The 13,431-nt window shown below is 54.1% G+C and overlaps 3 protein-coding genes across 3 annotated transcripts; 1 reads left to right on the top strand and 2 right to left on the bottom strand.

Moving 5' to 3' along the window:
* Nucleotides 1-179: 179 nt before the first annotated feature.
* On the top strand, nucleotides 180-5,138 carry PtrM4_051410 (Med13-C multi-domain protein; the record flags this gene model as incomplete). The annotated part of the gene is made up of 5 exons (XM_066104911.1): nucleotides 180-221; nucleotides 272-524; nucleotides 591-4,444; nucleotides 4,537-4,878; nucleotides 4,989-5,138. 5 exons carry the CDS (start codon nucleotides 180-182, stop codon nucleotides 5,136-5,138), a joined length of 4,641 nt encoding a protein of 1,546 aa, XP_065959475.1.
* Nucleotides 5,139-5,914: 776 nt separating this feature from the next.
* PtrM4_051400 (VHS multi-domain protein) lies at nucleotides 5,915-7,965 on the bottom strand (the record flags this gene model as incomplete). Its single annotated transcript, XM_066104910.1, has 5 exons — nucleotides 5,915-6,373; nucleotides 6,421-6,776; nucleotides 6,824-7,444; nucleotides 7,493-7,823; nucleotides 7,876-7,965. 5 exons carry the CDS (start codon nucleotides 7,963-7,965, stop codon nucleotides 5,915-5,917), a joined length of 1,857 nt encoding a protein of 618 aa, XP_065959474.1.
* Nucleotides 7,966-8,930: 965 nt separating this feature from the next.
* PtrM4_051390 (SPS1, Serine-threonine protein kinase) lies at nucleotides 8,931-11,695 on the bottom strand (the record flags this gene model as incomplete). The annotated part of the gene is made up of 5 exons (XM_001936916.2): nucleotides 8,931-9,035; nucleotides 9,087-9,421; nucleotides 9,469-9,568; nucleotides 9,615-10,859; nucleotides 10,922-11,695. The coding sequence occupies 5 exons, from the start codon at nucleotides 11,693-11,695 to the stop codon at nucleotides 8,931-8,933; spliced, it is 2,559 nt and encodes an 852-aa protein (XP_001936951.1).
* Nucleotides 11,696-13,431: the final 1,736 nt, after the last annotated feature.

Genomic DNA, 13,431 nt, shown 5'->3' with positions numbered 1-13,431 from the left:
CCATAGCCCTGCATTCGCCATTTTCATCTCGACATCGTCATCGTCATCGTCACGGTCGCGCCAGACGCGTCGAGTAGACGGCAGCGGAGTTGATGGAAAAGGTGTACAGCGCAGTCCTTGGAGTAGATATACGCCGCCAATACCATTTGGATGTTCCTTAGTGGGCAGGCCTCTTTCTAATGGAATTTCTCAAAACGTGCAATACGAACGCGCAGTCTATAGTGAGTGCGATGCCAATATACACATCCGCTGTGCTGACGATTCCATCTAGGGCGACTTTGAAGCTATCGCATATCAAGCCTTCTCCATCGCCCGGACCTCGACTACCCCGACCTTATCGCGAATCAGGGACTGGGGCTCTGCAGAGGACATACGCGCCGCCGAGGCTGAATTGCGCAAACAACTTCAGCTGGTCGCGCAGGATGCCTCTCGCCCGTGGTTGTGGCTGTTCAAGCCAACTACTGTCGATAAGGCCGGTCAGAACAATGCCGACCTCCCAGATATCGACGGCTATCACCTGCAGCGTGCGTGCCTTCCTAGACCCCTCCCTTCACTTCCCCTCATTGGTACACCCGACTGACATGATACAGGCGAACACGCGGGATGCATCAAGGCCATCGATCTAGTTCGCCCTCCCGTGCGCACAGGTACCCCCAACACATCAACCTCCTCCAAACCTTCTTCTTCGTCGGCTGCAGCATCACACAGTGGGCAGGGTGGCAGCGCGAGACCCACACAGGCGAATAGTCAGCCACAAACATCGGCTGATCCGCCTCAGTCACCTGATTGCTTCACCATCTATGAGCTGTTCACCTCGTCTGTCATTGCATTGATCTCATTTCACATCGTCAAAGACTGCAACGTAGTTGCCTTGAATTACCGCACCTTTGTGTCCAGGGCCTCCAAGCGACTTGAAAATGACCAAGCTGAGATTAAATCCCCCGATGTGCATCGCCTTACTAGCATAACCGTACACTGGACTAGCTCAGGAACACTTTTGGTCTCCACCTTTACTGACCCCAAGACTGTCATCCGTTGTCTGGGTCATGTCTCGACTCCCGCTGAAGAGAGCCAATTGGCTGGCAGATGCATACGTGTCGCTCCCAACGGCATGCTCGCTACCATCTCGAGCTTTGAAGACCCTATAGAATCTGTCGTAGACGAAATCGGCGTCCGCCATAGAAAGCGCACTAGACTTACATCTCTCGAGCAGAACATCGAAAAATGGAAGTCGAGCGTTGAGCGTTGGCTGGGTTGGAAAGGCTATGCTTTGCCTGACCTGGACAAGAGAACCTCATGGGTCAGAATACGCACAGCTCCCTCAAGTCTCCCTGCCTCAAGCCCAGCTGCACCAAGCCCGGATCGAGACATTCTTTGGCCGCGAGCACTATGTTTCTTCCACGTTTCACAAGACCACGAAATCACTGCTGCAGAGTCCAGCACATCAGCAGGAAATCATAACATGCTGAGATGGTTTGAGACGCCAGAATCCGCAGGCTTCAAAGATCCACTAGATGCTGCACAAGAGTGGTTCCTGGGCAAGCAAGACCGTGATAAGCTTCTCGAAGCACAGCGAAAAGCTAAGAAAGCCGAGGAGGATGCGGCGCGTCGCAAGGAGGAACAGCATAATCTGTATCCCTCTTCGCCACTAAATGCTCGTGCTGGTGCCTATGGCGACCTACCAGCAGTGAGTGGCGTTTATCCAACACCCCCTGACGGAGTTGCTCCAGGTGCTGGCATTTCTCAAAGCGATACACCAAGTGTATCTGGTACAGTGTCTAATGTTATACTCGCCCCTGGAGGAAGCACTCCGGCAATCAATCTGTCTGCTCCAGCGGACACCAAAATGGAAGACCAACAACTGCCCCTGACATCTCCAGTCATCCCTCCAGCTCCGGACAATCACAACACATCAAGTGGAAACGACGATCTCTTCGAGGACATGGACGAAGACGGCTTTGGAGGTGACCGGATAAACGACACAGACTTTGACTTTTTTGACGGGCCAGATAACCATGACGTTGATATGCTGGACGCACCCGCACTACCTGACCACAACACAGCGCACACTGACGCACCACACGAACCTCACCACGTTACCGAACCTCAGGTCCAGGATGACATGTCCGATCCCTTTGCCGCTTTGGAGAACGCGCTGGCTACAGCTTCAGAGCCTGTAGTAAGCGAGGAAACTGATGTCAAAGGTAAAGAGCCTGCGACAGCCCAAGCATCCTCGTTTGACGTGCCCGAGACATCTGAGAAGAAAGCTGTTATGCCATCTTCCCTTGTCAAGGTAACATTTTCCAAAGAGCCTACACCACCGCTGAGCCCGAGTGCTGTCTTCAAAGCATTGCAACCATCACCACCTTACAAATCTGGATCACGGACACAGCAAAAGCGCCCTTCCACTAGTCAGCACAATACTCAGTTCGATCCCGTCGCGTTCAGTCGTAAGATGAGCATGTCTGATGCCAAATACCAAGATGGACGCTTCAGTGCGCACGGCCACACGGAGCCTGCTATCAAAAAGACTACTCCTAGCCCCGGTCCTGGAACAGCTCCTGTCCAAGCGAAAAGCTTGCGAGATTTTCCTTTGCTTACAAAACTTCGCTTGGCTGTAGGAATGGCCTCTGCGAACAAGATACCGGAGATAGCATGTCTTGCACGAGCAGCTAGCGAGGATCTTGAATCTTCCAGTGACACGTCAGACGCATCTGGTGAAGATTCTGAAGAAGAGGAAGAAATAGAACGCACTCCGGTGGCTATCTTGAACAGTCTCGTCATGCCAGCGAAAAGGAAACTGCAGAGTGAGGGTAACGCTACACCACTTTCTGTAACCTCGTTCGCAGAATCAATGGGGGGCGACTGGCAAGATTTGTATGCATTGCAACTCGACGAGGCAAATCTCAGTACTTTCGAACCCAGTCTATTCGATTGGTCCCTGGTCAACTTCCCTTCTCCGGCTGAACGGGTCGCAACTGGCGCACGCTACAGCTTTCCCGCTCTACTCCCAAGTCCCTCACAGATGCCTGATACGCCTACATCTCAGCCCGATCTCAACTACGAAGTTCCAGAGGAAAAGCCCCTAAATGGAAAGGACATTATTTCGATCACGCAGATCGTGACTGATCAAATTGTGTCGGCAACGCTCGATGTGCTTGGAGAAGACCCATTAACTGAAAATATCTCTGAGGACAGCGCTGCGATAGAGATGCACTGGCAAACAGCCATCAAGGATGTCTTTCCAACGGCCGAGGATTGTGATTTGCCTAAGCTTGTGGGCATCCACGAGGTATTCCAGGACTATGCCGCTCTCGCAAAAGCCCAGCAAAGGCCCCCGGCACGGAAAACCGACGGTCCGGCCATTACGTCAAGCCACATGTATCAAATCAATCCGCCACATCTCAGGGTACGCCGGGCGGATACACATTGGGACCTGCTGCCACCGGCAGTAGCGTTTTGGGAGCCTCTCGGGTTATCGCCAATCAGTTCTCCAAAGAACATTGTTAGCTTTTGTGTGTATCCGCACAGCGATGCTCTACGACCCTGCTTGGAGAATTTTCTTCTTAATCTGCAGTTGGCTTATGACAGCTGCAAGCTCGGCAGTCACAGTCGAGTGGAGACAGTTATGGAGTTTGAAGGAGGTCTTGTTCCTGTCCGAGCTACGACGGCCAGTTCGCCACGGGAGACGTTCAAGCTTCTCAAAGACGCATGCATTCAACTTGGAAGGCTGCTTGCCTTGCAGTATGCCAAGATAAGAGAGCAACAGGACTCTAACATCGATGCATTCGTCATTTACATGATCGATCCTTTTGGTGGCCCGTCGGCTCTATGGGAGCTGTGCTCAGCGTTCTGGTCACTCTTCCAGGCTTACGGACAAGGACCACCAGGACGACCCGAACAACCGCAGAAGCCAGATCTCGTACTTCAGGTTATTCCGATCAAGTACATTGCTTCATTCGATGCCCCTGTCATTCTGGACCCATCCACCTACTTCAATCTCGCACGGGAGGTGTACGATCGATGCCCGCCTAGTGCGCCCAGTGGCGACAAGACATCTCTTAGCATATACTCCGCACCCGCCTTCCATCTCGAGGAGACGCTACCGCGCAACATACCATTCAAGCTCGTAGCGGAGCCCGCGCAGGACCTACTTCGAGAGAACACGTACATGCATCTCGGTTATGCGATTAGTCTTGATGGTACATGGGTAACAGCTGCGTGGACGGACAGCTGCGGCAAATCTCAGGCAGTCGTCTCATATCATCTAGGCACTAGGATGTTTAGAGAGATTGCAAAGGAAATCTGGCAAAACACAATTGAGATTCTGCAGTCTCGACGAGTCAATTGGCGCGTCTGCATCGCCAAAGCCGGAGTCTTGGAAAGAGAAGAACTCGAATCCTGGGTCTTCCTCATCTCATGTCCAACACAAATCAACGTCTTCGTAACGTTGCTCACAGCAGTCGACGCAGACCCCCCCATACCAATTCACACCAACAATGTCATCGTCAAATCAGTCTAACACTGCTGCCACAGCAAACACACCAGTCTCAACACCACAAGCCGGCGTCTCCCCTTCAGATCCCGGCCCGGGTCTCACACCAGCCGCAACACCGTCTGCGGACCCCTCCGCCACAGATCCAGCCGCAGACCCCCGAAGCCCGTCTCGTCGACATCACAGACGAAACCTGGGGCATAGTCCTCGCCCACCGCCTCCACAACTCATACTCCACAACGCAATTTAGTCCCGCACTTATCTCTGGTCTGCTCGTCAAGCGCGGCGAGACGCTCCAAACAAGAAACAACATTTTGCACCCCATCCCCGATCCTGAAACAGGTCCTATCGTTGTAGCCGTCAATTTCCTCTGGATCGGCGCTGTCGGCTCTACACGCACCACAAACTCCCCATTTTCCGCCACCTCCTCCACCGGAACAAATACATCATCGTCCTCCTCCTCATCATCATCATCAACAGCAGACATACCCAGTCCCAACACAACCGGTCTTCCAAACCCGTACCCCTCCAGCACATCAACACCGCAAAGCCCCAGTCCAGGCCCTGGACAACAGGAAGCTGGTCAGAGGAGTACAACAAGTCTCATGTGGACGCCTACACCGCAGACGCGCACGACGGCTGAGGGCCTGCTGAAGGAGGTGCTGGGACAGTTTCGTGCGCTGGGTTTGCTGGCGAAGCTGAGGGGTATGAGGGGGACTAGGGGTGGGACTGTGCCATGGCATGTTGTTGCTGCTAAGAGGGGGGTTGAGGGGCTGGGGAGGGTTGGCGGGGGTTTTTGAGTGGGAGAAGGGAGTGAATGGGGGGAAGGAAAAAGTTAGGAAAGAGGAAGGAATGAATGAAGGAAAGGAAGGTGTTTTTGGAGTTTATCTGGTGATTTATCTTTTGGAAGGGCAAGGGAGGATTTGTGTGCTGTTTTCTACTGGAATCTCGCTCTTGGTGTTTTTGGTTTATTGCTTATATCGGCGTTTTATATGGTGTTGTCAAATGACCTGTTTTTGTTATATATCGGATTAGTTTGTCCTGACTACCTTGTTTTGTTTATACCGTAGTCATCGTATTTGGTAACGTACTATTATCTAGTTACGCATACAACGGTCCTTTTCACATCCCTAATTCTTACTATTTCTTATTTGCTTCTTAATAGGTGGCCTACTTGTGACTAACTGCGTATACCTACTATGTCCACCTAATCCTATGATTCCATCACCCCCTTAACAACACGCGAACAGTCAACGTAGGCCAGCAGATGTATACACACTTTCAAGAGCAAGATGTTTCAATTAATACTTCATCTCAATTTACACAATCTCAACTCAACCCAATCGAATTAGTAGCCAATGATAGTTTTACAGTTTACAAACTCTTTCTTTCTCTCAAGCGCCTATTCCAAGGCCGATTCTACCGGTAAAATCCAGACGCATCATCTCCACCTACCGGTGGTGCACTTGGGGCACTTGGGGCAGCAGCAGCGCCGCCTGGGCGATATGGCAGATAACTTTGAGTTTGAGCGGGGGGTGCAGGACTAGACGAAGCTCCAGGCGGGGCAGGTGGCGCGTAGGCAGGTTGCGATGGTGGGTATGCGTAGCCCTGCTGGGGAGGAGCTTGCGCGTACGGATCCGATGGGGGCTGTTGGTCTTGCGGGGCGTGTTGTGGAGGGGGAGAAGTTACTTGGTCGTATGGGTTTTGCTGTGCGTGTGGCGGTCCTTGGGGGGGGACCTTGCTGTGGTGGGTAACCGGCACCGGCTTGCTGGGTAGACGGGGGATAGTCGTAACCTTGAGGAGGGGCTGAAGCTTGTGGCTGGCTAGGGGCATGGAACGAGTGTCGGTTGTCCACGGGCGAGTCGTAGTGAGCGGTTGCTAGTTCTTGGGGAGCATAGCTTAGTGGTCGACCCCCCTACCGGTACTCTACCCATAGCTGCCTGGTAGGGGTCTTGTGGCAGACCTGGTTTCGGGGTCTGTTGGGTCCGTTGTTCACCAGGGGGGACCATGAAGAAGGCGGGGCTGGAGCCTGGTGGTGGAACTTGAGAAGGCCCTGATTGTGGAGGTGCGCCGCCATAGGCGAAACGGCCCGGATCTTGATGTGGAGTTGAAGATGCAGGTGGGTATCCCTGGTAATTCGAAGGTGGTGGTGCGTTGTAGCCGCCAAAAGCAGGACGGCCACCATATGCAGGTTGTTGTGGCTGAGACATTGATGCTTCCAGCATGGACTCGTAATCTCGGCGAGCCTTGATGAACTTTTCGTTCAGCTGCGTAAAGTCATCTAATCATGTCAGCCTTGGTGATCAATGCTTGCAAAAATGAACCTACCCTTCTTTTGTGAGTACTTCCCAATGAGCTCAATTAGCTTAGGCCGGATAGCCAGAGTAGAGTGGTAGAGCTCGGTAATCTCCTCGTTGTCCCGCGCATCGCCAGCACCTGGTTGAGAGCTTGTGCTTAGAAGCGCTAGAAGCTTCTCCACGTTCCTTATTTGCGCAAACACTTCAGCCTCGTTTTGTGCCTCGCGTTCCAGCTCTTCTCGTGTCGGGTCTTGCAGCTTCTCCACATAGTTGAGCGGGAAGATACCCGTCTGCCCACGAAGCGATCCCTTCCACCAGTCCTTGTAGACAGATTCAAGCACGGCAATGATGTCGCCCTTGCGGAACTGCAGTTCGCCGGGTTCTGAAGGCTGGAAATCGAAGAGAGCTCGTACACGTGAGACGGTCGCAGCGGTAGTGCCCGAAGGTACTGGTTTCGCAGGTTGTTCGGACGAAGCACTGGGACCAGAGCCGCTTTGCTGAGGTGTGTTGGACTTGGCAGCTGTTGGAGCAGCGCCTTTGGATTCTCGTATCGACATGGCAAGCGCCATTTGCAACTCCTCTTCCTCCTTCTGGCGCTCGACATCGGATATCTGCGTCTTCTGGGGCTTCGAAGGCGCTCGAAGGTTGGGATCTACATCATGTCAGCAACTTGCGCGTTCAGGTGAAGCACTTGGCATACTTTGTGATTTTAGCTTCATATAGGCACCAGACATGATACCCAGGTCCGGGTCACGAGCGAACATGTCTGTCCACTCGCCCATGCGCTCCAGTATCTTGGCCTTGACCTGCTGATGTGTGTTGCGGTCATTGGCTAGTCTCAGCAAGGCTTCAGTGAAGCTTCGCGATGCGAGCTCCTTGTGCATCTGGATTCCGCAGTTCTGGCTCAGAGCATTCGCAAGCTCAAGCGTGTATAGTTGTACGTTCGCATTTCGGTGTGCCAACCGCCTAATCATAGCAGCGACGGCATCTTTGGCGCCTGTGTCCGAGGATCCAACTTTGTCGCATACGTCCTTGGCAAGAAGTCAGCAATATGCCATAGTAAAAGGCGTAGTCTGTCCATACCAGTATGTATTCCCAGTTCTCGCTAGTGAGGTTCTCGTCTGTAGCCTTGACGACTACATCGTCGAAGATGTTGGACTGCGCGCGAAACATGGCGCCTGTCTGGTTCTGTTCGTGCGTGTCGTGGCTTGATATACGGGTGAGCTTGTCGTGCCTCGAGCAGTGTCGGAGGTGTCAAGTTAAGAGTCGCAGGGTGTAGGCGAGGCGTGGTAGCGATCGGGAAAAGGTCTTTGGGTCCGCGTGATATATAGCTAGAGCGCTGGGTTTGTAGGTGGCAGTGAAAGTCAAAGTTATGGCAACTGTTGTGGTATAGTCTTGGTTTGGAGCTCGTTCCGCCCGTTGGGCTCGCGCCGCCTAAACAGTTTAGCGGGGTTGATGACGAACACTGTGGCGGCCGCGTGCTCAGCCACTTGACTAACGCGACGGCATAATCTGCCATCTTCACATAGCCTCATCATACGCAAGTGAACTAAATTATTACAGATGTTGTAGATTTTATTCGACCTTTCCATATGCCGAGGATGCCACCTGAAGATAATACTGTAGTCCATCCCACGTTGTTTAAACACTAAAAATTGCAAATGGTGTATAGGGGCCCGTCCCGTTGTAATCTAAAAGAAACCGGTATCTCGGCGTCATCATGTACGCCAACATGACATACGCTCTTTCAAAACAAAACATGCTATGCTCGCTGGAAGGAGCTGTTTGAACAGTGTGGTACACGCTTGCTAATTCGCTCGACAATGCTCGTATACGAATCACAGCAGTATGAGGCTTCGACCTTTGCATACTGACTGCCGAGTTGGGGGTGGTGCTGCCGCGACTCGTCAAGGCTCGTCGCTTCGATAATCGCCACTCGAATGGGTACGTAATCGGGGAATGCCACCACATGCGTCCATGAGTCACTCGCGCCATTGAACCACCTTATAATTCCGTCGTTTTGCCATACCAATCCACAAACGAATCCGTCCTCGTGTTCGACGAATCGTGCTTTTCGGTATGCGTAACGCCCGTGCCTACGTTCCGGTGTTAAGAGAGTCATAACGAATTGAAAATCTTCACAGACCACCCTTCTTCCGCCTTTCTTCCGCCCTTGCCTTCCTCGCGGCCTGCACCAATGGTGCTAATGTGCCCAGCGGTTCAGCAGTTTGGATAAAGGGATGCTGTCGCTTTGTTAGTCATCATCAAACTTAAAATTTTCGTATTGCACTTACAACAAGGAGGTCGTGAGCGCTAGCTCGCTTGTCGGGGTCAACCTTGAGCGAAAAGGCCAAGAAGTCGCGGAATACGGGTGTCAATGCATGCTCTTCCTTGATCGTTGGCGTGCCGTTGGTCGCAATAAGCCAGAGTGCGCGTAGGGGGCTCTCGTTCAGATAAGGTGGCTCTCCCTCGATCATTTCAATCGACATGATGCCCAATGACCAAATGTCCACCTTTCGGCCGTATTCCTTCCGGGTAACAACCTCAGGAGCCATCCAGTACGGGGTGCCTACCATGGTCGTGCGCTTGTTATGGCTTTCGTTGATCTGTGCACAGAAACCAAAATCGGCTATCCAGGGGTTAGACATGTCATGTCAGAATCGTGGGTTGACGTACTGAGTTTAATGTTGCCTTCTTGGGACAGCAAAATGTTATCCGACTTGATGTCTCGGTGGATCACACCCTTTGAATGCAAATGTTGCAATCCGTGGAGTGTCTGTGCGGGGTTAGCTTAGTCCTGCTATTAATGCATGCACACTCACTTCTCTGCACACGGCGGCTATTTGACCTTCTGACATGATGTTAAAAGTAACCACATCTGTCAAACTTCCGCCCTCCATGTACTCCATAACCACCCAGAGATCACCCCGCAGCAGGAAACTGTCCATGAAATTGACGATATTCTTGTGCTTGCTATCTTTCATGACGAGGATTTCATTGATGATCAGATCCTTCTTCGGCTGCTGTTCGAGGTTCATCTGCTTGATGGCCACGCATTTGTTCGTGTTGACTTCATAGGCCATGAAAACACCACCAGAGGCACCCTGGCCAATCTTGCTGAGATTGCGATATCTCTCTCTGGGGTCGGCCTGGGTACAGATGGCATTGAGCTTGGCAACGATATCTGGCCCTTGGCTTTGGCGAGGTCTTTGGCGCGGTCGTGGGGCCGGGCCAACTCGAGCTTGTTGGGACGGTAATGGGATGTTCTGGGGGTCGGACTGCTGGGCAAAAACCTGTTGAGGCGTCGGCTGCGGTGGGGGATGTGCGGGTTGTGGGGCCCTTTGGCTGGCGCTCCTGCTCATGGGGGCTTTTGGCTGCTGGATGGCAGCTGCCATGGCCATGGCTTGTTGCTGCTGCTGTTGGTACTGTTGCGCAGGGGAGATGGGCCCAGCGCTAGCCGGCGAGTCAAAACGTGGGGGAGTCCCTCCCGTAGTATTCGCGCGGCTACGGGGTGCGGACGACGCACCCGGGCTTTCTGTAAAAGTCGGAGGGGCATAGGCGACCTGCGGATAGTCGTTTTCATGGCGAGGCGGCTGTTGTTGCGTGATGATGGGACTCGGGGCCTGGGGCGCAGGTCTGGTCGGGACGGCGGCGACAGAGGGTGCGGCGGACACTGGAGGCCTGGGGGCTGGGCGGCTCGGTACCATTTGGGCGACATTGAGGGGGGGCGACATGGGAGTCGGCGACGTAACACTGCGAGGAATTGGCGGGGGGGCTCTTGGATTCTCAAAGCTGGACTGGTCGTTCCGTGGGAATCGAGGGCTTTGCGGGGGACTGAGGAGGGGCTGTACTGACCCATAGTTGTTGTTAGGCGCGATGTTGGCCTGGTAGGCGTACCCTTGAGGCTGCGCGGGACCCATCTTGTCCCAGATGGCATCGTCCTCGCTCTTCTCGGCATTGTCCTTGTAGAAGTTGACGACGTCCATGACGGCCTGGGGGTGCTGCTTCTGCTCCTCCTGGGAGATGCCATTCTGCTGCAGCATGCGCTGCCATTCCTTGGGAAGGCCCTGGGGAGGTCAGTGGGAGAAGCAAATAGAAGAGGAAGAGGGGTCAGGGTCCGGCGGCGTACCGTGTACTCGCCCGTCTGGTTGTCGATGCTGACGTGGGTGACATGCATGGGGTTCGTGGGCGTCGAGATGGTGGGCCGGCGCGGAGAGCCCAGCATGCTGCTCATAAAGGTGGAAAAGGTGCCCTTCTTCTTCGCGCCGCCCGAGAGGCGCTTCTTTGCGCCCTCGCCGCTGCCATCGCTGTAGCGGTTCGTCTTGGGGGTGCCGGTCGAGGGCGGGGTCGTCGTGTCCATGTTGGTGTTGAAGGAGCGCGAGGGACGCAGGTAGCGCGAGGGCTGGTCCGTCTGCGAGTGCTGTGGGCCCGCAGGCCTACGTGGACCGCTGCTGTTGGAGGCGTTGAGGGCGTCCTCGACTATCGAGTTGAAGGGCTGGCCGACGGCGGCGGGAGGCAGGTGCGCAACCGAGGGCGGAAGCTGGTGCTGGGTCGCGGCTTCTACATTCGCAGAGTGGTAGGCGTTGTAGCTGTGGTGGGCGTTGTAGGCGTTGTGATTGTGGTGCTCGTGGACGGGCGTCAAAGACGGGCTGCGGCGAAGAGGAGCACTACCCGGTGTCGTGGCAGGCGAGAGCGACGATGCAGCAGCACCAGCAGTAGCCGTCCCAGTGCCAGTCGTCACAGTGGGGAGTGCTGCGCCAAGGCTGGAATGGGCAAAGTAGGAGGCCGCACTCGGGGCGCGCTTCAGCGTATTGGTGTGTGTGTTGGACGACTTGTTCAAGTATGCGATTGGAGGATGGCGGTCTCTCTTGGTCAACCGTCGCGACGTCGTCTTTTCCTCCATAGTGCTGGCAAGGCCACACGGCACCGGGACGGAGGGCTGGCGACCACTCGATCCCACGTCACACTTGACACCTGAGCCTGGCCGGCAAGATAACCGGGATGGGCAAAACGAATCAAAAACAGACTGCAACTGCAATGACTGAGCTGAGTCGAGATGAACAACAACTACCAGCCGTCTGGGTGAAAGATGGAAAGCACAGATGGGCCTGGCAGACTGACTGAGCATGCTTTTGCCGCAAGAGCCTCCGCCCATCTCCTTGCTAGCCTCAAGACACTGCCTTAATCTCCACTCAAGCCATGACTCCACAGGAAAGCCCAAATTCCGTTTCGCCCGTGTTTCCTGTAATTTTGCTGTCATGAGCATGCGACATGCTCTAGCCGCCACCAAACCCGACTCTACCGTACAAGCTACAAGCTGCAAGCTGCAAGCTGCCACTCATGCACACAATGCGCCTGACGTCCGAGTACACTCTAGGTGGTAATCAACCTGTGCCAATGTGCAGTAGCTCCAGATGTCTCTCTCTCCACAGTACGAGGTGCATGTCATATCCCATGTAGCGCCCTGCCCTACCTCCGTTTTCATCCCTCGTCACAGCACCACAAGTTGCTCAGGGCGTGGTTGGTATACAGTACATGACCAGCCATGTTTCCCACGCTGCCGTCCTTGCATGCTGCCGCCAGATAGGCATGTCTCCATCGCGGCTTCCTTGACCAAAGACGCCCCTCCCGCATTTCACATGCGAGGTACCTTTTACCCCATCACCGACCGAGCCTCAGATCACGGCTTCCTCCAGCCTTCTTGGCCGCGCCCGCCCGCGATAGCGAAGCGCCGCCATTTACGCCGTCATGGGACTTGGGATTACCACCAAGCCTGCGCGTCTAGCACCAAAGGTCCGACTGGAAGAAAGAACCCCCAGTCGCCTAGTCAACAAACCTCCTCACCCCCCACTTCGCGCTACGTCGGTTGCCGCAGAGCACAACACCACAAAGGCAAGACATATCCAAACTCTACCGCTGATGAAACGCGCCATGCACCCTTCCGCGCCCACGCATGCAGCCTGCCGTTGCACAGCTTCTCCATCTGAGGCTGCCAACCCCCCAAAGCAACAGAGACAGCATTGCATGCGTCCCCACGTGTAGACTATGATAAGATCAAGTGTCCAATAATGCCGAGCACAGCGTCAGCTCAACAACTCTACGCATATATTCGCAACACCAACCTCGTACTATTTTCCAGAATCGTCATGCCGCCAAAAGTGTCCGAGGTGAAAGTCTCAGCCCTGGCTAAGCAAGCATACCCCTCCCTACGCGGCAACGGTCCATCTCCCGTCATCGACACACGCTATCGGGCAGGGGCGCACCACAACGCTCTTTTGACCGTGGTCCTGGAATCCTCATCCGCTCCGATCAGCGGCTGTGCGCCAAAATCTGTCATCACCACCCTGTTACAGCATCAACAGGCATTTTGTAACAAACACAACAGCGTGCCATTCCATCATACAAACCCGGTTCTAGACCGCAGCCCACAAAAAAACACAAAAAACCTGAGACGAACCCCCGCTAAACAACATCTGTCCATGGCTTGATCGTCAAACAGTGACATTCTAGTTTTGCTTCTTACGACGTCATGAGTGGCCGTGTGCCGGCACGGCGCGTCGACGTTTTTGTTTTGCGATCGAGTGCCTGCGTCTTTTCACCCTGTACCACGGAAACTGGCAGGGGTCTGAATAGACGAAA

Source organism: Pyrenophora tritici-repentis, chromosome 10 (assembly GCF_003171515.1).
Source record: "Pyrenophora tritici-repentis strain M4 chromosome 10, whole genome shotgun sequence".
NCBI lineage: Eukaryota > Fungi > Ascomycota > Dothideomycetes > Pleosporales > Pleosporaceae > Pyrenophora > Pyrenophora tritici-repentis.
This window is presented reverse-complemented; position numbering and strand designations above follow the sequence as displayed.